Source organism: Bos indicus x Bos taurus, chromosome 3, assembly GCF_003369695.1.
Source record: "Bos indicus x Bos taurus breed Angus x Brahman F1 hybrid chromosome 3, Bos_hybrid_MaternalHap_v2.0, whole genome shotgun sequence".
Classification (NCBI taxonomy): domain Eukaryota; kingdom Metazoa; phylum Chordata; class Mammalia; order Artiodactyla; family Bovidae; genus Bos; species Bos indicus x Bos taurus.
Window position 1 is genome coordinate 29,636,215 of NC_040078.1, and position 26,302 is coordinate 29,662,516.

The 26,302-nt window shown below is 42.2% G+C and overlaps 1 protein-coding gene and 2 pseudogenes across 1 annotated transcript; 1 reads left to right on the forward strand and 2 right to left on the reverse strand.

Moving 5' to 3' along the window:
- Positions 1-1,193: 1,193 nt before the first annotated feature.
- LOC113890472 lies at positions 1,194-2,660 on the reverse strand (annotated as a pseudogene).
- A 2,586-nt stretch (positions 2,661-5,246) lies between these two features.
- On the forward strand, positions 5,247-10,824 carry BCL2L15 (BCL2 like 15). Its single transcript, XM_027536119.1, has 4 exons — positions 5,247-6,306; positions 6,617-6,738; positions 9,557-9,781; positions 10,680-10,824. Exons 1-4 carry the CDS (start codon positions 6,183-6,185, stop codon positions 10,695-10,697), a joined length of 489 nt encoding a protein of 162 aa, XP_027391920.1. The 5' UTR covers positions 5,247-6,182; the 3' UTR covers positions 10,698-10,824.
- Positions 10,825-11,136: 312 nt separating this feature from the next.
- LOC113889442 lies at positions 11,137-11,729 on the reverse strand (annotated as a pseudogene).
- Between the last annotated feature and the right edge of the window lie 14,573 nt (positions 11,730-26,302).

Genomic DNA, 26,302 nt, shown 5'->3' on the forward strand with positions numbered 1-26,302 from the left:
TTGCCATTTCTTTCTCCAATTTATCTGTGCACTGTAGGATAATCATCAGAATCTCTGATCTATACCATTAGATGCCCCCAAACCCCCGTTGTGGCAACTAAAAATATTTTCAGATGTTGCCAGGTTACCATGGAAGTGAAAAATCACCCACAGTTGAAAAAGACAGATCTGGATCCTGGATCCCCAGGGACTGGAAGGAGGAGGATCACAACAGCTTCAGAATCACTTTCCATATTTTCACTTGTTCAGTTAAACTGAATGTTTAATTAGGTACTAAAACAAAGTCGAAGTGTTAAGTGCTGCCAGTTTTAAGTGTTGGAAGGAAACAGGATGTAAGTGGTAGAAATTGAGTAAATTGATTGACTTCTTAAAAAATTAAGAGTTATCACTGAAATGTTGAACCAAAGAAAATTAGGTACAGCTCAGAACTGAAAGTTAACTACACTGATCCTAACTATAGGAGCTTTTAGAATATTAAGCCCTACTTGGTTGCTTTCCTGTAAAGTGAGAAGTGTAGCAGAATACGAAACCGTTGCTTTTGAAAACACCACCCTGTTGGCAGAATGCAAAGAGGAACTTAAACTTTTGATAAAGATGAAAGAGGAGAGTGAAGAAACTGGCTTAAAAGTCAATATTCAGAAAACTAAGATCATGGCATCTGGCCCATCACTTCAGGGCAAATAGATGGAGAAACAATGGAAATAGTGACAGACTTTATTTTCTTGGGCTCCAAAATCACTGTAGACAGTGACTGCAGCCATGAAATTAAAAGATGCTTGCCCACTGGGAGAAGAGCTATGACAACCTAGAAAGCAGACACCACTTTGTTGACAAAGGCCCGATTAGTCAAAGTTATCGTTTTTCCAATAGTCACGTACAGATGTGAGAGTTGGACCATAAAGAAGGCCAGCACCAAAGGACTGATGCTTTTGAACTGTGGTGTTGGAGAAGACTTTTGAGAGTCCCTTGGACAGCAAGGAGATAAAACTGGTCAATCCTAAAGGAAATCAATCCTGAATATTCATTGGAAGGACTGATGCTGAAGCTGAAGCTCCAATACTTTGGCCATCTTATGGGAAGAGCTGACTCATTGGAAAAGACCCTGATGCTGGGAAAGATTGAAGGTGGGAGGAGAAGGGGATGACAGAGGATGAGATGGTTGGATGGCATCACTGACTCAATGGACATGAGTTGTTTGTTTGTTTGTTTGTTCTTGCTGTTAAGGAACTGGTTTATTTAACTGTATCAGTGCCATGGAAATTTATAGACATGGGAGTTGTACAAACAGAGGACTGCCTATACATTACTTTTTTACATTGACCCAGAAAGGCTTGAAGAGATGACTGCTGAGTAATAAAACAGTCCATCTAAATTTACATCAAATAATTTATCTTAAGGTACCCAAAAGGCAGTGTTAGTGCACACTGAGTACATATGTGTCATTTGGCAAAACCAACTTTAACATGTATCTTAGAATTACAGAACTTTAGAAATACAGAAAGGGTCACAATCGGACACCACAAATTATCCAGCATGTTTGTTATGAATTATTTCTCCTCCTTCGATTTCAGTTTGCTCATACAGCCACTTTCGATCACAGCAGCATTCGGTACCACATTTGGTAGAACCGCAGGCAGGACAAGCATAGAAACAGCCTAAGCAGTCTTCATCGAGGCAGTGACAGAGGTCCATTCCGCTGAAAATCCGGAGACCCTGGCTATTGTAGATCTTACTCTTTGCCAGGATCACTTGTCTGTCTGAACCAGCTGTTGCATTTTTGGTAAGCCTTCTTTTTTCTCTTTTACCAGTTTCTGGAGCAAATTCAGTTTGTTTTCCTGGGTTTGCAAATTGTAATGACCTCAAAGCTTTAGCAGTTCTTCCATCTGAGTCAGGTTTTCTTTTCTGCCGGTCTTCAGAATCAACATCCACACTTCCATTGATTATCTGTGTACATTTTGGACAAAGTTTCTAACCAGGTACAAGCTGTCTTCCAAATTTTGCACTCAGAAAAGTGGCATCATCTAAATCAATTACATGTAAATTTTTTTTGGCTAGTTTTTTGTGTATGTTAAATGGGTCACAACATGACTTCTGCAAATCATCAAATCTGTCCATGTAAACTTTTGCATGATGGAAGCAAATTGTATTGTTCCCAGAAAGTGTCATTCCAGTTCTCAGTTGAAGTAGAAGCATGCCATTTGATGACAATTCTTGCAAAGTCTTGAAACCTTATGACGAGTATAATGGGTTTTATGGCACTCATTTGTGGTCCAAAGCTGGACTCCAACTGAACATGGATCCATCATACTTGATTCTAGTAAATTTCCTCTTTCTGATTTTCGCCTAGAGATCACTCTCTAGCAGATCACCCTTTAGCTCGAGCTCTCCACCGACCCAGTATGCACCACACCCGCCACCTCTCTGGACATGAATTTGAGCAAGCTCTGGGAGTTGGTGATGGACAGGAAGCCTGGAATGCTGCAGTCCATGGGGTTGCAAAGAATCGGACATGACCGAGCGACTGAACAACAGCAGCAACAATTTAAAAATCATCTCAATGAAGAACTGACTTTTCTTAACTATCACCTGGTTTTACTCATTTATACAAGCAAAATGATTAAGGTTTCCCTGGTGGCTCAGATGGTAAAGAATCTGCCTGCTGTGCAGGAGACCCGGGTTCGAATCCTGGTCAGGAAGACTCCCCTGGAGAAGGGAATGGCAACCCACTCCAGTATTCTTGCCTGGAGAATTCCACGAACAGAGGAGCCTGGTGGGCTATAGTCCATGGGGTCCCAAAGAGTTGGACGTGACTGAGCGACTAACACTTTTACTTTCATAAAATGAAGTTAATTATTTAATATTCCTCCTCCCTAGGAGCACTCTCTAGTCTCTGCAGATATATTGGTTTGATGATATAGGCAGATGCTTATCTTTAAAATCTATGAAGGTGGTTGATACTGTGCTTTTAGAAAAATGTCCTAATGTCTTGGTAACACATATAATGAGGGCCCACCAATGACTGTGGTGCTTTGGAACATTACAGAAGCAATCATTTACATAATTCCTGATGATCATTTTTGGGCTTCCCTGGTGGCTCAGAGGGTAAAGCATCTGCCTAAAATGTGGGAGATCCGGGTTCGATCCCTGGGTCGGGAAGATCCCCTGGAGAAGGAAATGGCAACCCACTCCAGTACTCTTGCCTGGAAAATCCCATGACTAAGAAGCCTGGTATGGTAGGCTACAGCCCATGGGGTCGCAAAGACTCGGACACGATTGAGCGACTTCACTTTGATGATCATTTTACAGCTATGGACCAGCAAATGTTAGATGCCTCCATTCCCTCCTCCTTTTTGAATTGGAGTTATGTTACAATTATTCTATCACTTTTTCATAGGTTGAGTGTTTAGGGGTGAGGAGACAAAGAACTTTTTTTCTTAGTTACAGGTCATCACATTGATAGGAGCTGTACCCCAGGATCCTCATTCACATGCAGGCCTGGTACAGATGACAAGATCCTGGATTTTGAGCTAATGATATAATGAGATGAGGCTTTAGGAAAAATATATAAATTATGACCAGAGCAGCAAGAAGCAAGTGAAAGTGAAAAAATTCCGGCCTCATTTTTCAGTAATAATTAAGAGTACAATATTTGGACTACACGAGTGAAGAGTATATGGGCTGGGGGCAGGGAGGGGAAGGAATGGTTGGACGGGTATTCCATTGAAGGCCCTGCTGCTGCTGCTAAGTCACTTCAGTCGTGTTCGACTCTGTGTGATCCCACAGACGGCAGCCACCAGGCTCCCCTGTCCCTGGGATTCTCCAGACAAGAACACTGAAGTGGGTTGCCATTTCCTTCTCCAATGCATGAAAGTGAAAAGTGAAAGTGAAGTCGCTCAGTCATGTCTGACTCTTGGCGACCCCATGGACTTGCCTACCAGGCTCCTCCATCCATGGGATTTTCCAGGCAAAGTACTGGAGTGGGGTGCCATTGCCTTCTCCATTGAATGCCCAGAGAGAAGTAAATAAAGGAGGAAATTTTACCCCACATTGCTCATGAAAGATATACTCTGGTTCTCTAGCCTTACACCATTGACTGTATGAAATAATGCAAAGGATATATAAGATTATGCAAAGATTAGATTCCCAAAATTTCATTTGCCCATATGTATACCAGTAGTGAAATAAGGAAGGTGGTTTATTATTATGGGGAAAGGTTTACTATTGATAGTAAACCTTTAAACAGAAATTTAAAACCAAGTATGTCTTACTATCAATAGTAAGAAGCCTGGTATGGTAGGCTTCTTAAAACCATTACAATAGTAATAGTCTTACTATTACTATCAATAGTAAGACATACTTGGTTTTAAATTTCTGTTCTACTGCTTACTGATGCCACTTACCTTGGGGAGGCTATTTAACACCAGCTGGATTGTATCTTACAATTTTTTTTTTGTTTTTGTGTATTATTTTGGGAGTATGTTATAAATGTACTTGTTGGAATCCTTAACTTGTCAGTGGCTAGCTTTAGTGTGAAAGGACTTTGGCCTAGAATTATCTTTGCAGAATCTTCTGACATTAGAGGTCTGAAAGCTACTTAGACACTGTTTTTAGCCTTAGTGATAATGACAAATAAAAATGACCCTTTAGCTATATAATTCCTATTCCTAGTCCCAAAAGAACGTATGATCTTTTTTTTTTTTTAGAATGGAATAGAAAGCAGAAGATTGGCTCTGAATATTTTGCAAGCTAGAAATTCCACTTTGAACAATTAACTTACTGTTTATGCTTGAATGTCGACCTACTAGTTCACCAGGTCAGAATACCCTGGAAAAGTTGATAGGTTTGAGTGCTGCTTCTGAGACACAAACCCAGAATCTAGGTATAGCTCCATTAAGAAGGCAACCACTAAAAATAAGTGTCCAGTCCTGAGAACCTGTAAAACACTGATGGAGTCCAGCCCTGTTGGAAGAACCCAGTTAATTCTATTAGAGAATAGATCCCAGATTCCTTTCATCTTGGTGATTAGACCTTGGGCTAAAAGGAAGACATTTAACTCTTGCTGTATTTCAGGTGGGTTTCCCTGATGGCTCAGACAGTGAAGAATTACCTGCAAAGCAGGAGACCCAGGTTTCCCTGGGTCAAGGATATCCCCTGGAGAAGGGAATGGCAACCCACTCCAGAATTCTTGCGTGGAGAATCCCATGGACAGAGGAGCCTGGATGACTACAGTCCATAGCATCGCAAAGAGTTGGATGTGACTGAGCAACTAACACACACACATATTTCAGATACTGCTTGATCCTTCCACATAACATTATCTTATTTAATCCTCATTATTTCCCTGTGAAATACTTTATATTATTCCCATTTACAATTCCTCAAATGCCCCAATTTTTATTCATCTCCTCAGCTTTTATATGTCATGTTCCTTCTATCTGGAATGGTTTTACTCCTACTCTTTGCCTAATGAGTCCTTACTTGTCCTTCAGAGCTCCTCTCAGATGTTTCAACTTAAAGGAAACCTTCTTTATTTTGGTTTGTTTCCTTATTACACACTATATTTCAATAAGCACAAGAAATTATGTGATTAGTTATTTAATATCTGTCATTTATGTCCAGGTGTGAGCCCCATGAGGATAGGACCTGTATCTGTGTCATTTTTCTGGATTATTTATATGCCAAGTATGTGCAGTTCCTTACACACAGGTACTCAGTAAATAATCAATGTGCCATTGTGGCACATGAATGCCATCAGGAGTTGAATGTTTGTGTAATGTAACTTCAAAAACTTCTTTCTTTAAATTACACCATACCCAGAACCCAACAGGAAGTTTCTTAGTGATTATTACCCAAGAGGCTCTTCCTTGTCTCTATTTCAGTTTTAGATTGGCTATGTCACTAGTCTAAGTTATCCATTAACCCTGGCTTGGGTGTGGCTCTCAGGGAACTGAAAGTCTTCAATAAGCCTCCCCAGCTGTGTGCGGGTGAGCTCTGCAGAACAGTCTCGCCCTTTCTGGGCAGCTGCTTTGAAGACAGGTGGACGGAAAGACTCCAGGACCCCATGTCCCATTAAGTAACTTTGCATGAGGACACATCTGGTTTACCAGGGTTTCTGACTTCCTGCTGAACTGAATTGCTTGTTCTGTAGGAAAGCAAAACTTGACTGCAAACATACATCTAAAATGAGCCCCCGAACTTTTGAGGAACAAACAGAATGCATAGTGAACGCTCTCCTCACCGACTTCTTAGGCCCCGCTTGGGAGGTTGGTAACCGGACCCTACAATGTGAAGATGAATCAGATTCAGGTAAGGCTTCTGGGCCTGAGGTGGTAATTGCAAGTCAGTAAGAAAATCTGAATCTGCTAACTTATTTCCTCTGAAGTCTCAAAAGGCAAACTAAGTTTTCAGCAATATCTGGAGTCCTCATAGCAGGGAAAGAGATTCTCAGTGAAGGGAGAATTTTTTGTCTATTGGTGTTGACACTATATTAAAGATTTTCTTGGGAGGATGAGGACTGGATTGTTTAGAAATCTAGAGAACTTGCTTCAATGCCCAGGTCCCTGGGGCTTGCCATCACTTCAGGCATTGTGATAAATGCGACTGTGCTCCTTTTTAGGGGAGGTTTCCTCTTTTGATGTGGCCATCATTGCGGGTCGCCTTCGGATGCTGGGTGACAAATTCAATGGAGAATTGGAAGCTTCTGCCAAAAATGTCATTGCAGAAACCATTCGAGGACAGGTCAAGTTTCCACTACTTCTTTCTATTTTTTGTTTCTGGTTTATTCTATTTCAGACACTGTTCTCTTACTATGCTTATACAACTGTGACTAAAAATGTTCTATGAAAGATTTGGGGGCTTACTGCATCCAGGGAGATACAGCAGGAATTCTTCAATTCCAAGTTTTTAGCAGTTAATCAAAGACAAGGTGGTATTGAGGTAAAAAGCTTTTGGCACAGGCTCATCAGCCTTCTGATTGTTTTTCATCAGAGCTGTGCTTTATGGCATAGAACATGTGTATATATATATATATATATATATACACACACACTTTTGGTAAAACATTGGTAAAATGTTTTTTATTCTTGGTAAAACATTCTATTCTTTTAGCACCTTTTAAAATATTTTGCTGGTGAAAGTGAAAGTCCCTCAGTCATGTCCCAACTCTTTGCGAACCCATGGACTAAACAGTCCATGGAATTCTCCAGGTCAGAATACTGGAATGGGTAACCTTTCCCTTCTCCAGGAGGATCTTCCTAACCCAGGGATCGAACCCAGGTCTCCCGCATTGCAGACGGACTTTTTACCAGCTCAGTCACAAGGGAAGCATTTATTTTGTTGGTAATGGGCATCTTTTTTCCCCTTGAGATCCAGCAATAAAACTATATACAGGAAGGATAGGCATTTGACAAGTCTGATGCAATGGGGAATAAGTACTTACAGCAGCCCACTTAGGTGTATCTGGCTTTTCATCAGAGTCCTGATTCTTGGATTCTGTATTGGATATAAATACCATAGACCATGTTTTAGAAGAGGTTGCTAATTAATATCAATAATGACAGCTAGTATTAACGCATTACTTACCATGTGTCAGACAATATTCTACATGTTTTACACTTATTATCTCATTTAATCCTTACACTACTCTATGAGGCATCATAGAAGCAATTGTAGTGCAGCTTTTCCCCATGTATGTATAACACTGTGAGAGCAAACATCTAACCCAATTTTGTCCACTTGCTGTATTCACACAACTTAGACTGTAGAACCTATAGGCCAGGTGACCCCAACCTGTAAGATCTAATCCCTGATGACCTGAGGTAGAGCTGATGTAATAATAATAGAAATAAAGTACACAATAAATGTAATGAGCTTAAATCATCTTGAAACCATCCCCCCACCCCTAGTCTGTGGAAAAATAGTCTTCCACGAAACTGGCCCCTGGTGCCAAAAAAGTCAGGAGGAACTGCTGATCGGTCCTCAGTTTTCTGACTTAACATCCATTTAAGCAGGTAAGGAAACTGTGTGTGTGCGCTTAGTTGCTCAGTCGTGTCTGACCCTTTCTGACCTCATGGACTGTAACCCTCCAGGTTCCTCTGTCCATGGGGATTCTCCAGGCAAGAGTACTGGAGTGGGTTGCCATTCCCTTCTCCAGGGGATCCATCCAGGGATCAAACCCAGGTCTCAGGCATTGCAGGCAGATTCTTTACTCTGTGAGCCCCTAGGGAAGCCCAAGTTTCATGTGTACCACATAATTCCATTTCTGTATACACCACAGCATGCTTGCCACCAAATGTCTGGTTTCTCTCCATTACCATAAAATTGACTGCCTTTTCATATTTTGACCTTATTTTTCATTTCAATGTGGACTCATGAATTCCTACTTTATTCAATGGGTTATAATCTGTTGCTATCATTATTTATTTGTATGCCCAAATTGCCCCAGATTCTACCAGTAGGACTCCTTTCAATCTGGACTGTGATTTTGGCATGTCCCTATCATTCTTTGAGTACTACTTTAATTTTTTTTACAGAAGATCTTGTATTTTCCAAGCTACAACCTGAAATTAGCCATTTTCCAGGGAACTCTGATTTCTTTTTACAGAGAACATAATTTGGAAACCAGGATATAGGCACTCTCACTGTGGATGCCCTTCTCATCTTCTTTGGGTTCTAACACCCTGCTCTGGCTACCATGGGCCCTCTATGCCACACCACAGAAATCTTTGTTGGCCCCACCTAGGGCTTCCCTTGTGGCTCAGCTGGTAAAGAATCCACCTGCAATGTGGGAGACCTAGATTTGATCCCTGGGTTGGGAAGAGCCCCTGGAGAAGGGAAAGGCTACCCACTCCAGTATTCTGACCTGTCAGGAGAATTCCATGGACTGTGTAGTCCATGGGATCGCAAAGAGTCAGACATGACTGAGCAACTTTCACTTTCACTGGCCCCAAATAATGGCTTTTGGATCAAACTTTTGGGGAAGGGTAAAGGAAGAGGAAAAGCTTAATCTATTTTTTACTTTAGAGTTTCTAAGACTTCAGTCATTTAAGCCAGACATTCAGGATTTGACCAGCTCTACTATCATGTACTTAGGATTTTTCTTTCAAATCATTTTTTTTCTTTAATAATTTTGTTCATCCTGAGCAAATTGTGGGTTTGATGGGCTACTTATGTTTTTTTTTCCTAATACCCATTGCAATAAATTAAAAAATATTAAAATAAGAAAAGTTTATCCATTTATTCTTTAAGATTACCTTATGGATGGGAGGGGAGTTGGGGGAAGAATGGATACATGTATATATACGGTTGAGTCCCTTCACTGTTCACCTGAAACTCACAACATTGTTAATCAGCTATATCCCAATACAAAATAAAAAGTTTGAAAAAATATTATCTCAAAATAAATTTACTTAATTGGAAAAAAAAAAGATTACCTTAGATACAACCAATATGTCCTTGCCGTTCTTTGAGAAACACTTGCTTTACTGGATTCCTGCAACTGCAGCCTCCTGTACCTTTTTAGTGATACTCCACTGATATATCTTCTGTCTTTCCCCAGGCAGGAATTGTACTTCAGAACACAGTAAAATCTCTCAGCAATGCCTGGTGTGCCCAAGATTCCAGCTTGGCTTATGAGAGAGCCTTTCTGGCAGTGTCAGTGAAACTTCTTGAACATGTGGCCCGCATGGCTCCTGAGGTGGCAAGACAGGTGGTGAGGCCCATAACGAATATGATCAATGGCAACACTGCCATCCGAGAGTACATCCAGGGCCAGGGAGGATGGGTAAGTATTTTGGACCCCTGGCTTTGCTGGCCATTGGCATTGTTTTTATATTAATATATATATTTATATTAATACTGAGACTCCAGTTCATGGTTCTTTCTGTCAGTTGGAAACCATGCAGGTAAACAGGACTTCCAACTTTGCTGAAAATGACAGGATTATTCGGGGTTTTTCTTGCCATGGAAAAGGGAAGCAGTCAGAAGCTCAGCCGGCAGGTCTTGGACCCCAGAGTGTTCATGCATGCATGCATGCTAAATTGCTTCAGTCATGGCCAACTCTTTGCGACCCTGTGGACTGTAGCCTACCAGGCTTCTCTGTCCATGGGTTTCTCCAGACAAAAAAACTGAAGTGGGTTGCCATGCCCTCCTCCAGAGGATCTTCCTGACCCAGAAATCGAAGCTGCATCTCTTGCATTGTCTCCTGCATTGCAGGCAGATTCTTTACCGTTAAGCTACCAGGGAAGCCCTGCACCCCAGAGGCAGGTTGCCTAAAATATTGACTGCTAACTTTGTCAAACTAATTTCTACTTCCTTCACATAATCATCTGTGATTCTATTTATGGTGAGGTTGTAACATCAGTCTGACTTTGCTCTACCCCTTGGTAAGTTTCTGGGTCTCCTTCCCCTAACATGTTTTGGGTGTGTGTTGAGGAAGTTCAGAATCATCTTACTATTGTCTAACCAAGAACAATGATATCTGCTGTAGTGGTAACGATAGGCGGCGTTCTAAGCCTATGCCTTAGAGCATCTGCTCCGTGGAGTATGTCTTCATTTTCAGGATGAGCAAAAGCCTTAATAGGAGCTACCTTCCCTTAAGGTGTCTGCAGGTCTTTCTGGTTTCTTAAGGGAGTTCCTGAAGACCATCCCTTTGACTGTAGGATATTCATTGTCTTTCCTAGGAAAATCTGGAGGGCTGAAGAAGAGATGGAGCTGTTTCCCAGCCTGAACAGAACTTCTTTGACTGATCAGATGATTGATCTCTGGTGATTAAAATCAACCAAATTAAAAACAACCAAATAAAAACCCTCTTTCTCTTAAACAGCACTGAATTTAGCTGAATAATCTCTTTTCTACTGATTGTTAAAGTTAGGAGCATCTCCCAGAGGTCTACAGAGATTTTTTTTTTTTTTTTGGACAGTAATTACATCTTTATTTCAAGTCATTATCATCTCCAAAAACTACCTTTCATTTGACTGCACAGTCTCACTGCAATGTTTCACAGTAAAATTACACTCCTCAAATTTGAAGAGCCTGAATAAAAAAAGCTAGAGCCCCCAAGAATTTCCAGGTACTGACTTAGTAACAGTGTCTACTGGCACAAACCTTATATATTTATTCATATTTTTAAAACTGAAATAAAAGAAATGAAAACTACTTTAATGAAAAAGGAAATCAGAAATGAGGTTGTTAAATATAACTAGCTACATTTTAAATACAAATACCAGGTATTCCCTGATTAGCATAGGTAAATGTCTAAACTATTAATATCAACCCAAATTCTGGTCTTGGAAAAAGATCAGAGACAATTACAAAGAAGGTGCTTCATAGTATCAGGTCCATTTTTAAAGCAATGAGATCCTTCGGGACAATCAGTTTAGTCTTTCTTTTTATCAGACATTTCTGTTGGTCCTCTTGTTGGTAATCCATTTATGTCTGCACCCTCATAGTCTACTTTGCCTTTGTTTTTATCATTGGTGTCTCGTATAGCTTTCCGAGGCCACATACGGCTAACAAAGGGGGAGATCAGAGGGTATATATATGGCTCCAGGAACTTTTTGTAGACCCAGAGCAGAACTGGAATGACGATGCAGGGAATGCACACCATTGTCCCGGATGTGAGTTCCTAAACGTGAGGGCAGGAGAGCCGCGCTGCGCACCGAGGCCGCCGCCCACGCCGCCCCGATCCCCGCAGACCACTACCAGGTTCGGCTCACCGGCCACAAATCCCACGGGCACTCTACAGAGATTTTTATACTTTCTGTTTTTACATGAGGGGTCTTCCACAGTGACACAGTAGTTTTAATGAGATTTTTTAGTGCAACAAAGACCTCCAGGCACAAAGTAATGACTTTAGAAGTGGAGTTCCAGGCAACAGGGCAGGTTGCTGGAGATAGTGTAGGGAAAAGGGAGCCCACAGTGAACCATTCCATCAGATTTAGCTCCATCCTCCGATAAGGCATCTGGTCTACTAATTTTGCAGTCTAAAGCATTTCAGGGAGATCTTTGGTTTAGAAAATCTTGTTATTTTAAGTTGAGGATTTTCTTTTAAATTCATAACCTGAATCTCATGTAAATTTCACTGGAGCCAAATTATTTTATATATTGTCAAGGCTGGAAGCAAGAAAATAGCAGTCTGTTCATCTGCTATTCTATTAGAAAGGCCAAAGAGCAACAGAGCACTCACTGCATTTCTATGACTACAGAAAACAGGAAGTGCTGGCCCCCTTGTGGGACTGCAGGGCCATCCTAGCTTAGATGAAGCCGCTGTGTACATGCCACAGTGTTTCTCGAAGTGCAGCTCACTTGCCACTTGTGGACCTTATACGTTGCTGATTTCCAGGCTGCATCCCTAGAGATTCTGTTTTGGTAAGGGTAGGCTGGGGCCTAGGATCCTACCTTTTTAATTGGTCCCACTGGTGATTCTGATGTGCACACAAATTTTGAGAACCATCACATTCAAGCAAGGGTTGGGGAATTACAACCCACAGACCAAATCAGCCCATAGCTTTTTTTTTTTTTAAGAAAGTTTTATTGGAATGCAACCGCAGAGTTGAGTTATGGCGGACACCATATAGCCTGTCCTGTAAAACTTAAAATGTCTACTCTCTGGCCCTTTAAGTTTTCAGATCTCTGCTCCAGAGCTCCATGACCATTTCTCCTTGAGTAATTTAAACTCTGTTGCAATCCTGATAATTCCAAAAGAAACCATAGATAGGATGACTCTTAATCAGAATTTAGTTTGAGTGTTTGTTAGTTCTTGCATAATCCACACTTTCTCTAAAACCTTTGGCAAATCAGTGAACTCCAGGACTCCTGAGTATTCGATAGAGGTGTGTATTTCCTTGGTCCTGCCACAAACGATTGGAAGTTATTGGAAGTAAAACATATGGTTTCTATGGTCTGTGTATCACATAACAGTTCTTAATAATCTCATAGATTAATAGACGGTCATCAAGTAGAGACTTCTTCATCTCTAAGCTCCAGAAACTAGATGACCTACCTAAACATCAAGAAGAAAAGCACTACTGTTTAAGCGAGGCGTTAATGGCTTTGGCTTAAGTTTAACAAAGCTAACCACATCCCCTCCCTTCAACCGGCCAGCTATCTGGCTCGTCTAGATGTACAGACATAAAAATATAGTGCTGCTAATATATTTTGACTTTTTCAAGTTATGCTATTTGCTCTATTCTTCAATAAATTAGGTTGGTAATCCAGAAATGAGATTTCATGTTTCTCTTTAGTAGAAATTAGCTTTTCTTGCTACCAACTTCAGACACTTGATATATTCCTTTGTCCGTTACATTACTGTAAACCCAACATGGTGAGTTTTGTGGTATTTGACCTCTTAGGTGAAATCATTATTTTCACTTTGACTAACGCTGTTCTGTTCATGAAATAAAATTCTCTCTGTGCGTTTGATCTAATTCTCAGCAAGTGGAATCTAAATTGAATGATATAGCAACAGGAAGCAGATTGCTGGTTGCCAAGAGCAGAGACTGAGGATCGGGGTAGAGAAAATAGGTGAAGGTGGTCAAAGGGTACAAACTTCCTATGAGATGAAAAGTTCTGGGGATGAAATGTATAGCATGTTGACTATAGTTAACAATCTTGTTTAGTCCCCAGTCGTGTCCAACTCTTTTGCAACCACATGGACTGTAGGCTTCTCTGTCCGTAGGATTTCCCAGGCAAGAATACCAGAATAGGTTGCCATTTTCTCCTCCAGGGGATCTTCCTGATCCAGAGATTGAACTCATGTTTCCTGCATTGAAGATGGATTCTTTACTGCTGAGTCACCAGGGAAGCGCATGGTTAACAATACTATAATATATATTTGAATCTAATGGAGTAGATTTTTAAAATTCTCAGATCAGATCAGTCGCTCAGTCGTGTCTGACTCTTTGCGACGCCATGAATCGCAGCACGCCAGGCCTCCCTGTCCATCACCAACTCCCGGAGTTCACTGAGACTCATGTCCATGGAGTCAGTGATGCCATCCAGCCATCTCATCCTCTGACGTCCCCTTCTTCTCTTGCCCCCAATCAGCATCAGATTCTTTTCCAATGAGTCAACTCTTTGCATGAGGTGGCCAAAGTATTGGAGTTTCAGCTTTAGCATCATTCCTTCCAAAGAAATCCCAGGGCTGATCTTCTTCAGAATGGACTGGTTGGATCTCCTTGCAGCCCAAAGGACTCTCAAGAGTCTTCTCCAACACCACAGTTCAAAAGCATCAATTCTTCGGCGCTCAGCCTTCTTCACAGTCCAACTCTCACATCCATACACGACCACTGGAAAAACCATAGCCTTGACTAGACGGACCTTTGTTGGCAAAGTAATGTTTCTGCTTTTGAATATGCTATCTAGGTTGGTCATAACTTTCCTTCCAAGGAGTAAGCGTCTTTTAATTTCATGGCTGCAGTCACCATCTGCAGTGATTTTGGAGCCCCGAAAAATAAAGTCTGACACTGTTTCCACTGTTTCCCCATCTATTTCCCATGAAGTGATGGGACTGGATGCCATGATCTTCATTTTCTGAATGTTGAACTTTAAGCCCAGCCCCTCCCAGCAGCCCCGTGGCCGGCGTGGGTTTGGGCAGAGGGCCTCCTCGAGGCAGGGGTCTCCTCTGCCTCACTCTCCACTTTCACTTTCATCAAGAGGCTTTTTAGTTCCTCCTCACTTTCTGCCATAAGGGTGGTGTCATCTGCATAACTGAGGTTATTGATATTTCTCCCGGCAATCTTGATTCCAGCTTGTGTTAAATTCTCAACGCACACACAAATTGTAGCTATGTGAGGTGATAGGTTTGTTAACTAACTTTATTATGGTGATCATTTTGCAAACACATATATCAAATAATTGCATTGTATGCCTTAAATTTACACAATGTTATATCTCAATAAAACTTGAAAAAAATAAATTGAATGATAAGTATTAGAGGTCAGCAGTGCCCTCTTTTTATTCTTCCCCCTCTTAGCCATGCCAGCTCCCTTTTTTTGTCCTATGTGGCCCACAGAACATCAGAATGTGAATCTAGCTCCAAGTATACTGTAGTATCTTTTTGGGGGGCCATGCCACACAGCTTGTAGGGCCTTAGTTCCCCAACCAGGCCATACCAGTGAAAGCGTAGTGTCCTAACCACTGGACCACCAAGGAGTTCCCCTGCTCTGTAATACCTTGAGACAGAGGATATGGTGCTAGGCAAATAGATAAGGCAGCTCTGGCCTGGGTGTTGTGTTTGTTGCTAGGCCACCCTCTGTCCTAGGAGAGCTGAAGTGATTTGGGCTGCGTGAAAGAAACACTGTAGCCCAGAGATCATGAATGCATTTAGACTGTCTGATTTTAACACCTTGATTTCACCATAGACAAATCATGTGACACTGGGCAAGTAATCCAACTCCTTTGTGCCTATGTTCCCACGATAGGATTATTGTGAGGGATAAATGATACAATATACTTTGTGAAGGGTTTAGCCTAATGCCTGGAATATGTTAAGCACTGCTTAAACAATTCAGAGACCCTGTGGTTTGAAATTCATAAAGTTCTAGCTTGACTTTTTTCTCTTCATTAATTCTGCCTCCCACAAAGGCAAACCAGCCTTATTTTACATTTCACCTCAATGTGATTCCTGCTGCTGCTGCTGCTGCTAAGTCGCTTCAGTCGTGTCTGACTCTGTGCGACCCTATAGGTGGCAGCCCACCAGGCTCCCCCATCCCTGGGATTCTCCAGGCAAGAACACTGGAATGGGTTGCCATTTCCTTCTCCAATGCATGAAAGTGAAAAGTGAAAGTGAAATCGCTCAGTCATGTCCTACTCTTAGCGACCCCATGGACTACGGCCCACCAGGCTCCTCCGTCCATGGGATTTTCCAGGCAAGAGTCCTGGAGCGGGGTGCCACTGCCTTCTCCGATGTGATTCCTAAATCTGACTTATTTTCTTTCTTCCTAAATCCATACCCACAAACTCTAACTCTTTATTTCTATCGACCTTTCTTATCCCCACACTTTCCCAGATTGCCATCCAACTAACTCAAAGTCTTAGTCATTTTTCCCTTCTCCCTCTCTCCAGTTCTATGCCCCCGATTAGTCTTTCTCACTATTCCTTCCTTTTTGTCCTGATTCTTCCTACAAGAATTTATTACCACCTGCTGGGACTATTGATAAAACCTCCTAGTTATGCTTTCAATTGATCATCCTATTGCAAGCTTGACCCATTCCAGTCTGTCCCATATATTACCACCAAGTTGGCCAAAGCTGTGACTTTTTTTTGGTCCCTTTTTGGATATGGTATAATTCATTTTGAAATTTTACATGCCACTAAACGAAATTTTGAAACTTTAATAAAATGTATCAGGACTTCCCTGGTGGTCCAGTGGTTAAGAATCTGCCTGCCAGTGCAGAAGACATGGATTCCATCTCTGGTCCAGGAAGACTCCACACTCTGCAGGGCAACTAAGCCCATGTGCCACAACTCCCGAGCCCACATTCCAGAGCATGTGCTCCACAAGAGAAGCCACTGCAGCGAGAAGCGTGTGTACCACAACTAGGGAGTAGCCCTCACTTACCGCAGCTAGAAAGCCTGTGTAGCAACGAAGACCCAGCACACCAAAAACAAAGAATTAAAAACTAAAAGTTGCTTTAGAAATGTATCAGATGGGAGCCCTTACTGTTTAAAAACTAAGAATCATTTTCCCAAAGCATTACCATTCTCTTAAAATCCAAGTGCAGCAATTAAAACCTGGGGCAGCCAAATAAATAAATAATTGGTTTAAAGGCTATCTAGATAATCCAAGTAAGAAGTGATCTTTACCTTCTCATGATAATTTTTTTTTCCTGGCTCTGACTCTGACTGTCTTCTCATAATTTTGTTTGCACCACATCTATGGTCTTATCACAAACGGTCTTAAATTATAGTTATTTGTGTGCTTACCTTTTTTGGACATAGTTGGCTTTTTAAGCAACCTCTACATCTGTTTCACTTTGGTAGTACATTTCACAGGGTCTTTAACACTAGGCAGATCTCCCCATTCTTACCACTTGTTAAGAACATGAGCTAAGACAGGCACCTTGCTGATTATTCAAGCTTCTTTTTTTGGTCTGCTTTCTAATTGCTTTTGAACTAGTTCAAAAAACTCTTCATTGTTTTTTAATCTTAATATAGTTGAAAACTTCTAGAACAGCAGGTAACCCCGTTGTCCTGAGACATGTAAATAAGCTGGGGGAAATACTCTTATTTGATTGAGTGTGGTAAACACTGCATCTTATATCCTCCCTCTGCATTCGTGATATAGCATAGTGGAGGCACTGAAAAGTCCTGAAGTGAGGAAAACAGTTAAACTTTAACCTAGATCACAAAAATAACTATAACTTAAGACCATCTGTGATAAGATCATAGATGTGGACCTCTCAAATGTGTGTGTGGGTAGCAATTTAGATATCCCATGATCATATCAAACTCATTGTGTTTAAAACAGGACTACTTTTTTTCCTCTTCCAACCCATTTCTAGGTAAAGCCATTCCTTTCCTTTCCCTGCCAAGAAGTCAACAGTTAAGGCCGCCATCACAGGGATTATTGAAATAGTCTCATAGACCTGCCTTTAGGTTTGAATTACTCCAAACTCATTTCAGAGTAATATTACAAACATGCAAAACTGATCATGTTGCTCAGAGGTTTAAAACTGGAGAGTGGGTCTCTGTTGCTTGTATCAGGAGAAAATGCAAACCCATTTAGAAGCCACACAAGGTCATTCATGATCAGGCCCCTTATCTGCCTTTCTAACCTTATTTCTTGCTTTCCTAGCCTCATTACCCTCATTGTTTCAGTCCTACCAATTCACCTAAGTTGCTTTCATTTTCAAGATTAATATTTATTAACACCATTTTCTTGGACTGGATGCCCCTTTCTCCTCATATCCCTCACCCACTCATTTCCAGTGACTCAGTTCAAGATCACACAGACACACTGCTTTATCCAGAGCTCGGGCTTTGGTTGGTTCTTGGATGGGGCTTCCCTGGTGGCTCAGATGGTAAAGAATCTGCCTGCAATGCAGGAGACCTGGGTTTGATCCCTAGGCTGGGATCCCTGGGAAGATCCCCTGGAGGAGGGAATGGCTATCCACTCCATTATTCTTATCTGGAGAATTCTATGGATAGAGGAGCCTGGAGGGCTACAGTCCATGGGGTCGCAAAGAGTTGGACATGACTGAGTGACTTGACTTTCACTTTGGATGTACTGAGCACTCCTGGGCTGACTCTGATGATCTGTTCCTGCCCATTCCCTCTGTTCAGCTGGACCTTCATCCTCCTTTTCTGTTCTAAAGAAGTGCAGTCTTGACACATTAAATAAGTTCTCCTCAGCTCCTGAGACTTTGAGGTCAAGTGTATGGATGTGAGAGTTGGACTGTGAAGAAAGCTGAGCACTGAAGAATTGATGCTTTTGAACTGTGGTGTTGGAGAAGACTCTTGAGAGTCCCTTGGACTGCAAGGAGATCCAACCAGTCCATTCTAAAGGAGATCAGTCCTGGGTGTTCATTGGAAGGACTGATGCTAAAGCTGAAACTCCAATACTTTGGCCACCTGATGTGAAGAGTTGACTCACTGGAAAAGACCCTGACGCTGGGAAGGATTGGGGGCAGGAGGAAAAGGGGATGACAGAGGATGAGATGGCTGGATCGCATCACTGACTCGATGGACATGAGTTTGAGTGAACTCCGGGAGTTGGTGATGGACAGGGAGGCCTAGTGTGCTGAGATTCATGGGGTCGCAAAGAGTCAGACACAACTGAGCGACTGAACTGAACTGACTGACTGACTGAAACTTGGGTTGTACCCTCCCTGCCCACAGCTCCAAGTGGGAAGGTTGCTCAGCTTCTGAGAGGCTCCATGTTTTTATTTGTACGATGGCCTGGATGATAATCCCTACCTCACAGGATTGTAGTGAGGAGTGTGTCAGTCTATGGTAATGCAGTTGGCACAGGGTCAGGCAGAGGCTCAAAAAACTCCTGAGCAATTCACCGATCATTCTGTTGCAGTGAAAAGGAAAAAAGAAGAATGAGTTTTTCCTGTCTTTCCTGAGAACAAAGAAGATAACAGTGAGCAAACCTTAACACTCCTGTGCTAAGTCACGTTAGTCATGTCAAGCTCTTTGCAACCCCATGGACTGGGGCCCACCAGGCTCCTCTGTCCATGGGATTCTCCAGGCAAGTACACTGGAGTGGGTTGCCATTCGCTCCTCTAGGGGACCTTCCTGACCCAGGGATCAAACCTGTGTCTCTATGTCTCCTGCATTGGCAGGTGAGTTATTTACCACTAGCGCCACCTGGGAAGCCCCTTGATCACTCTTAGGTTTACTTTAAATAACTGTTTCTAGTTTGTTCCTAATGTAGTCTGTAAATAAGTTTGCTTTTCTGCCCTCTAACTCTGCATTAGCTACCTTTTGTACCTATTATCCTTTGGCTCTATGCTAATTATATCCTATGTCTGGTGCTCACCTTTACAGCACTCTCTCTGCAGACCCCGCCTAGTAGTTTTTCTCCTTGTATTATAGAAAGAAGGCCCAGGAGCGCACTACACGAAAGACACTGGACAATTATTGGGCTACCTGACATCAGCCTGTGACTATTTTTGAAACAATGCAAGAGGAAGAATACAAGATCTTTATACTTTTGTTCCTCATCACCTACCCCAACTGGGAGCCCTCATCATATATAAGCCTTTAGACTCCTCGTGGAAGTTGGGGGCACAGTTCTTGGGCATGAGCCTGTTGTGTCTGCCCTCAACAGAGTTGATCTAAGGATTAATCTAACATTAATCTAAGGATTAATGCCACCTTTCTATTTCCTCCAAACTGTCTCTGTATTTTTTTTATTCAGCTTCAGTGGGCACAGAACCCCAAGACTTTTGGCAGCATCAGCTCCTTCATTCTGCAAATGGTTGCATGCTTCCTCTGCTGGGATGTGCCTAAGACAGGAGGAAAGAGGGCAGGGCACAACCACTAAAAGAGTGACAGCCATTGAGGACACAACAGAAACTGGTTAGAACCTACTAGGCCCAAGATAGCAGAAGATTTGACTTCCAGTGGACCTTGATCATTATTATTCACTCATTGTAATACATTAGGTCACACACACCACAGGCAGCAGGACATTTATGACTGACCATAAAAGGCCAAAATTGGGTGGTAGCCCAATTCCTTGAAATCCCCACCCCTTCCCCAAAGTAGCTGGAATAATTTTGCCACTCATTGGCCTATGAAATTACCCAACCCATAAAAACTACCCACCGCCACACCCAGGGTGCTCTTGCCTCCTGAGACAGACCACATTCTGTCTATAGAATATGTATCTCTGCTTTCACTTCACTATGGCTCACTCTTGAATTCTTTTCTGCCTTAGAAAAGGACCCTCACTTGGTATCTATCCCAGAGGCTCACCCAAGACCTAGAACATGATCATCCTCTCATGCCTCATTTTCTTGCAATCTCTTTATAAAGGATATTAATAAATCTACTTCTTGCCTATCACTTTGCCCAGGTGGCTCAGTGGTAAAGAATCCACCTGCCAATGCAGGAGATGCAGGAGACATGGGTTTAATCCCTGGGTTGGGAAGATCCCCTGGAGGAGGAAATGGCAACCCACTCCAGTATTCTTGCCTTGGAAATCCCATGGACAGAGGAGCCTGGCGGGCTACAGTCCGTGGGGTCACAAAGAATCGGACGCAACTGAGCAACTGAACGTGTATGCACATGCACCTTCCCTACTAGAATAAAGGGTCCTTGAATGAGGACAATTTGTTGTTCACTTCTGAAGCTTCCCTCTTCCCCATTCTCTTGCATGTGTAGGGATTTCATAAATATTCATTAAATGGACAAATGAAGGAAAAATGAATAACCAATCAAATAAAGCTGAGACTTCAGGTTTGATTCTATTTTGAACAAGACACCAAGCCACACTAAGAGCTCTATTAAAAAAAAAAGGTAAATTTCTTCAATTGAAAGTTATCAGTTGACCTTTGCCTCTTGTTTCTTAAACCAAAGGCAGAGTGTGATTCCTTGTATAGCACACGGGAAGTTGACTGTGAAGCTCATGACTGGTGGACTGAAAAACACGATGAGATCCCAGAATGCTGCAGTGACTAGAAGCCGATTGGACGGTGGGTAGGGGACTTTCCAGCTGTGGATGATGTGAAAACGAGCAGAGCAAATTAGCTGCGTTAGAGGTGTTTTGATTATTATTATTGGAGTAAATTGCTTTGCAGTGATGTGTTAGCTTCTGCTGTATAACAGCTTGACTCAGCTATAAGCATACATTTATCCCCTCCCTCTTGAACCTCCCTCCCACCTCCCAGGTCATCACGAAGCACCAAGCTGAGCTCTCTGTACTCTACAGCAGCTTCCCACTAGCTGTCTCTTTTATACAATATTACTAATTACTAGAAAAGTGCAAATCAAAACTATAATGAGGTATCATGACACACTGGTTAGAATGGCCACCACCAAAAAAAAAAAAATAATCTACAAATAATAATTGCTAGAGATGGTGTGGGAAAAAAGAGGTGTTTTATAAGCCTCCTCAGTGTTCATTTCTAAAAAGAGAAGTAGTTGATTCTGGAGATAAAGAAGGTCATTTCTTTCTGGGCCACTGCAGCCCTTTGGCGTGGACTCTGCCTCAGTAATAGCACCATTTCTTTTATAACACTAGCCCTGCTGCTTGGTCATCAGCATTCAGGGAAGTACTGTTTGCCAGGTTCCTGGTCCTCCCTGTAGGAAAAGCCCATCTGCTCCTGGCATAGTGAAGGTGCCCAGGCGAAGACAAGCAGAGACTGTGCCAGGCAAGAGACTTAGAGTAACTGATGGAGTGAGTAACCAAGTCAGAGTGGATGTCTCACCCAGGCCTAACCACAATAGTTAGTTATCACAGTAGAGCTATTTTAGGTATGCTCAAAACCTTGTGAAGTCCTGTGGGTCACACAAATGTACAGAAGACGCTATCATTGCCCCTTGTGAAGTCCTGTGGGTCACACAAATGTATCATTGCCTTTGATAAGCTTAAAACTATAGGAGGCATTTTATATGTTTTCCTTTGAATAATTTCCTCTTTTAAATAAACTTATGGGAGACAAAGAACACGTGGAGAAACTAAGCTTCCATAGCCGAACATAAAGACTTATACTGAAGAGATTCAGATTTAGCGAAGTTCATAGTGACATGGAGATGGGGCAGGATCTTTGAAGCAAGGAGTAACTAACTAGGCTTTATTTTCATCTTGGCAAAAACCAGGGGAAATGATGAGAAGTAACCAAAGATATTGGAGAAGGCAATGGCAACCCATTCCAGTGTTCTTGCCGGGAGAATCTCAGGGACGGGGGAGCCTGGTGGGCTGCCGTCCATGGGGTCGCACAGAGTTGGACACGACTGAAGTGACTTAGCAGCAGCAGCAGCAGCAACCAAAGATATGGCTGTAGAATGAACAAAATCTTAGCGTGATGTGGTTGGGTAGGTTGGTTGGGGATATTTGATGAGGAAGGGCTTGGTGACAAGCTGAGGAAGCTGTACTGGTTCCCATTGACTATCAGTAAGGACTTCTGTTGTTCTGCATTAAAGAGAAGTCTTCACTTTTTAAAAAATTTACTTATTTGTCTGTGCCAGGTCCCAGTTAGGGCACGGACGCTCTTTGATCTTCGTTGTGGTGTGTGGGATCTTAGTTATCGCATGTGGGATCTAGTTCCCTGTTAGGAATCGAACCTGGGCCTCCCACATTGGGAGCATGGAGTCCCAGCCACTGGACCACCAGGGAAATCCTGAGTCTTAATTTTTATCCAGCCTTAGTTACCAAGAGATACTAGATTGGGAAGATACAGATAGGAAGATGACTAAGAGCTTACCACTGCAGGAATCCAAATGTGAAATGGGGATGGTGGTATACATGGGAACAGAGAAGACAAGTTGAAGTTGAAAGACATGGTAATCAAGAGGATGCTTATGAAGCACTGAGTGCTTCACAGATAATACACAAAGGCCGTATAAGATCAACGGTCCTGGGATATAAGGGAAGGCAGGAGTAGTGAAGTTAAAGACGAGACTAATAAGTGGCTTTTCAAGGTAAAACGTGCCTCCTCAGAAAGAAGGATGTTCTGAGAAAATGGAATGTCTTTCTTGTCTAGTTTATCTTGTCCTAATGATCCACTGATATTCTCTTTGGTTAAAGATTTTTTGTCCTCTAACTCCCAATCCCCATGACACTGATGTTTCCCCTTAAACTGGCACATTCCCCTCTGGTCGGAACAGGTGACAGAGTGATTGACGCCCCTCCCTGTTGTCATCTTTCTTCTGAAGAAATGCCAGCGGCAGGTGAGGCAGCAGTGAGATGTTCCTTCCTGACTCCTTTTCAGGCGCTACAGTTTTACTTTCCACTTGAGCCCGCCTTTGATGGTTCTGATAAAGTGTTTATGACTCTTTTACTGCATGGAACTGTTGTGTTCACTTAGGGTTTATGCTGGACTAGTTTAAATGGTTCATTGTAAAAACTCTTCGATTCTTTAAGTTTTTTGCTAATCTTTGCTGAATGACCTGTTTTCCTTCACCAGCTCTTGATCTACCCACAAGATACAAATGAGTCAACAGAATCGTCATCAAAAAGAATTAGGCTCCTATTGTCCTCCAGTATCTGTAAAAAGAAGTGTGAACAATTAAGTAGTAACTTAGATTTATTAAACATAAAACAGGTGCTTTGTTTTCACCTTCAGTTTGTTTTTTGCTTGCTTGAGTGGTCTGCTCAGGAAATGGCCTTTGGCTAAGTGGGTTTTTGAGGTTTAGTTATTTCACGATACTTCTGTATCTTTGGTTTGAGAGTGGAACAGAATCCTGAGCATTGCTGCTTGCTTTTAAAGAAGATCTGCAGTTCTGCTAAGACGCTGTTTTCAGATCCTCATACGTTGGATCTCAGCAAGTTTTTCTTTCTTATTGACTGTCTTATTTTCTTTCTTATCTCTATCTTATCCCTCCCTAAAAAGAGAATAAAGTTAGAAAGGGATTATTCTGAAATATGGGCTCAAGGAAAGTAGATGTAAATTTTATTTTATGAGCTGTCTGTTTGTTACTTTACCAGTAAAGTTCTGGTTTTGATGGAAGTGAAGACATTCTAAGGTCACAGAGTTTATTTAACTGTAGGTCTCTCAGCTGTCCAAGTATAGAAAATCACTTTCCTTCAGGGTTATTCTTTGCTACTTTTCAAATAAGCAAATTCATTTGGAATATTATAATTTTTATCAGTAATTAAATCTATATCTTTAGTTCTGAGATGCTTTATGAACTGGTTAAGAGTGTTTTTCATCATGTTCTGGCTCGCTCACTATTGTATATGCAGCCCTTGCTGCTGCTGCTGCTAAGTCGCTTCAGTCGTGTCTGACTCTGTGTGACCCCACAGAGGGCAGCCCACCACATTCCCCCGTCCCTGGGATTCTCCAGGCAAGAACACTGGAGTGGGTTGCCATTTCCTTCTCCAATGCATGAAACTGAAAAGTGAAAGTGAAGTTGCTCAGTCGTGTCCTACCCTAAGCGACCCCATGGACTGCAGCCTACCAGGCTCCTCCATCCATGGGATTATCCAAGCAAGAGTACTGGAGTGGGGTGCCACTGCCTTCTCCATATGCAGCCCTTAATATAGTCCAATACTTAGCATTCAGTGGAAACTCAATAAATTTTTTGAACAGATTAATGGATTTTTGCAGGGCTTTTTTCTAATTTAAAAAATGGTATGATAGTTTTAAAAGAACTTCGAAAACCATCCTTAATCCCAACACTTAATCACTTGATTCTTTTTTCATCTTTTAGTCTTCATTTAGCCATGCGTGTACTTTCACATGGTTGTAGTCACGGTGAACTTGAAATTTTGTCTTTAAGAGTTCCCCAGACTTCCCTATCGGTATAGTGGATAAGAATCTGCCTGTCAATGCAGGGGGCATGGGTTCTATCCCTGGCCTGGGAAGATTCTGCATGCCCCGGAGCAGTTAAGCCTGTGTGCTACAACTACTGAGTCCAAGTGCTGCAACTACTAGAGCCTGTGCACCTAGAGCCTGGGCTCTGCAGGAAGAGAAGCCACTGCCATGAGAAGCCTGTGCCCCACAAGGAAGACTAAACCCCACTTGCTGCTATGAGACAAAGCCTGCGAGTAGCAATGAAGACCTAGTGCAACCAATAAAAAAATAAATTTCCCCATATTTTTGTTTTTAAAAAGCCAAATTAAATTGTATTATCTAGAGCAGCAAGAAATTCTAAATTTAATGCTAGAGGGGAATAATTTGAGAACTATTACTCTTGGATGCGAAGAGTTGACTCATTGGAAAGACTCTGATGCTGGGAAGGATTAGGGGCAGGAAGAAAAGGGGACGACAGAGGATGGCATCACCAACTCAATGGACATGAGTTTGAGTAAACTCCGGGAGTCGGTGATGGACAGGGAGGGCTGGTGTGCTGCGATTCATGGGGTCGCAAAGAGTCGGACACGACTGAGCGACTGAACTGAACCGAACTCCTGCTCCATAGTTAGAATAGGAAAGAGGAGTCTAAAATGGTGATGGCTAAACAACAAAAAAAGGAAAAAGCTCGCAGAAACGGAACAAAAGAAAATCCATGGACTGGACTGAGAACCTCAGGTGAAACAAAAATGCCTCCTTCCTGGCTAGCCCTAATTTGCATAGGGCAGGCTCAGCAGGGAGGAGACAAAACATATAAAAAGAGGAAGCCAAGAGGGATTGAGGCCTTGAGGCTGTACTATCCTTTGTTTATGGAATAAATAAAACTGAGCTGTAGAGCTGTAACACTGGTCCACTGTTTGAAATCTTTGTTGCGGTGAGACAGAACTGAGGAAATTACACACTCTCCCGACATTCTGCTCTCAACAAGTGTTGAAAATATGGTTCATTTTATTAGGTGGATCTAAATTGAAATTCTTCATTGACTTCACACTGCCTGTAAGCAAGATACCTCAGTGACCTTTCCTTCCCTGTTAAAAGGTTCAATAAAGTAGATGCTGGAGAAGGCAATGGCACCCCACTCCAGTACGGTTGCCTGGAAAATCCCATGGACGGAGGAGCCTGGTGGGCTGAAGTCCATGGGGTCGCTGAGGGTCAGACACGACTGAGCAACTTCACTTTCACTTTCATGCACTGGAGAAGGAAATGGCAACCCACTCCAGTGTTCTTGCCTGGAGAATCCCAGGGACGGGGGAGCCTGGTGGGCTGCCGTCTATGGGGTCGCACAGAGTCGGACACGACTGAAGTGACTCAGCAGCAGCAAAGTAGATGCAGCCGAA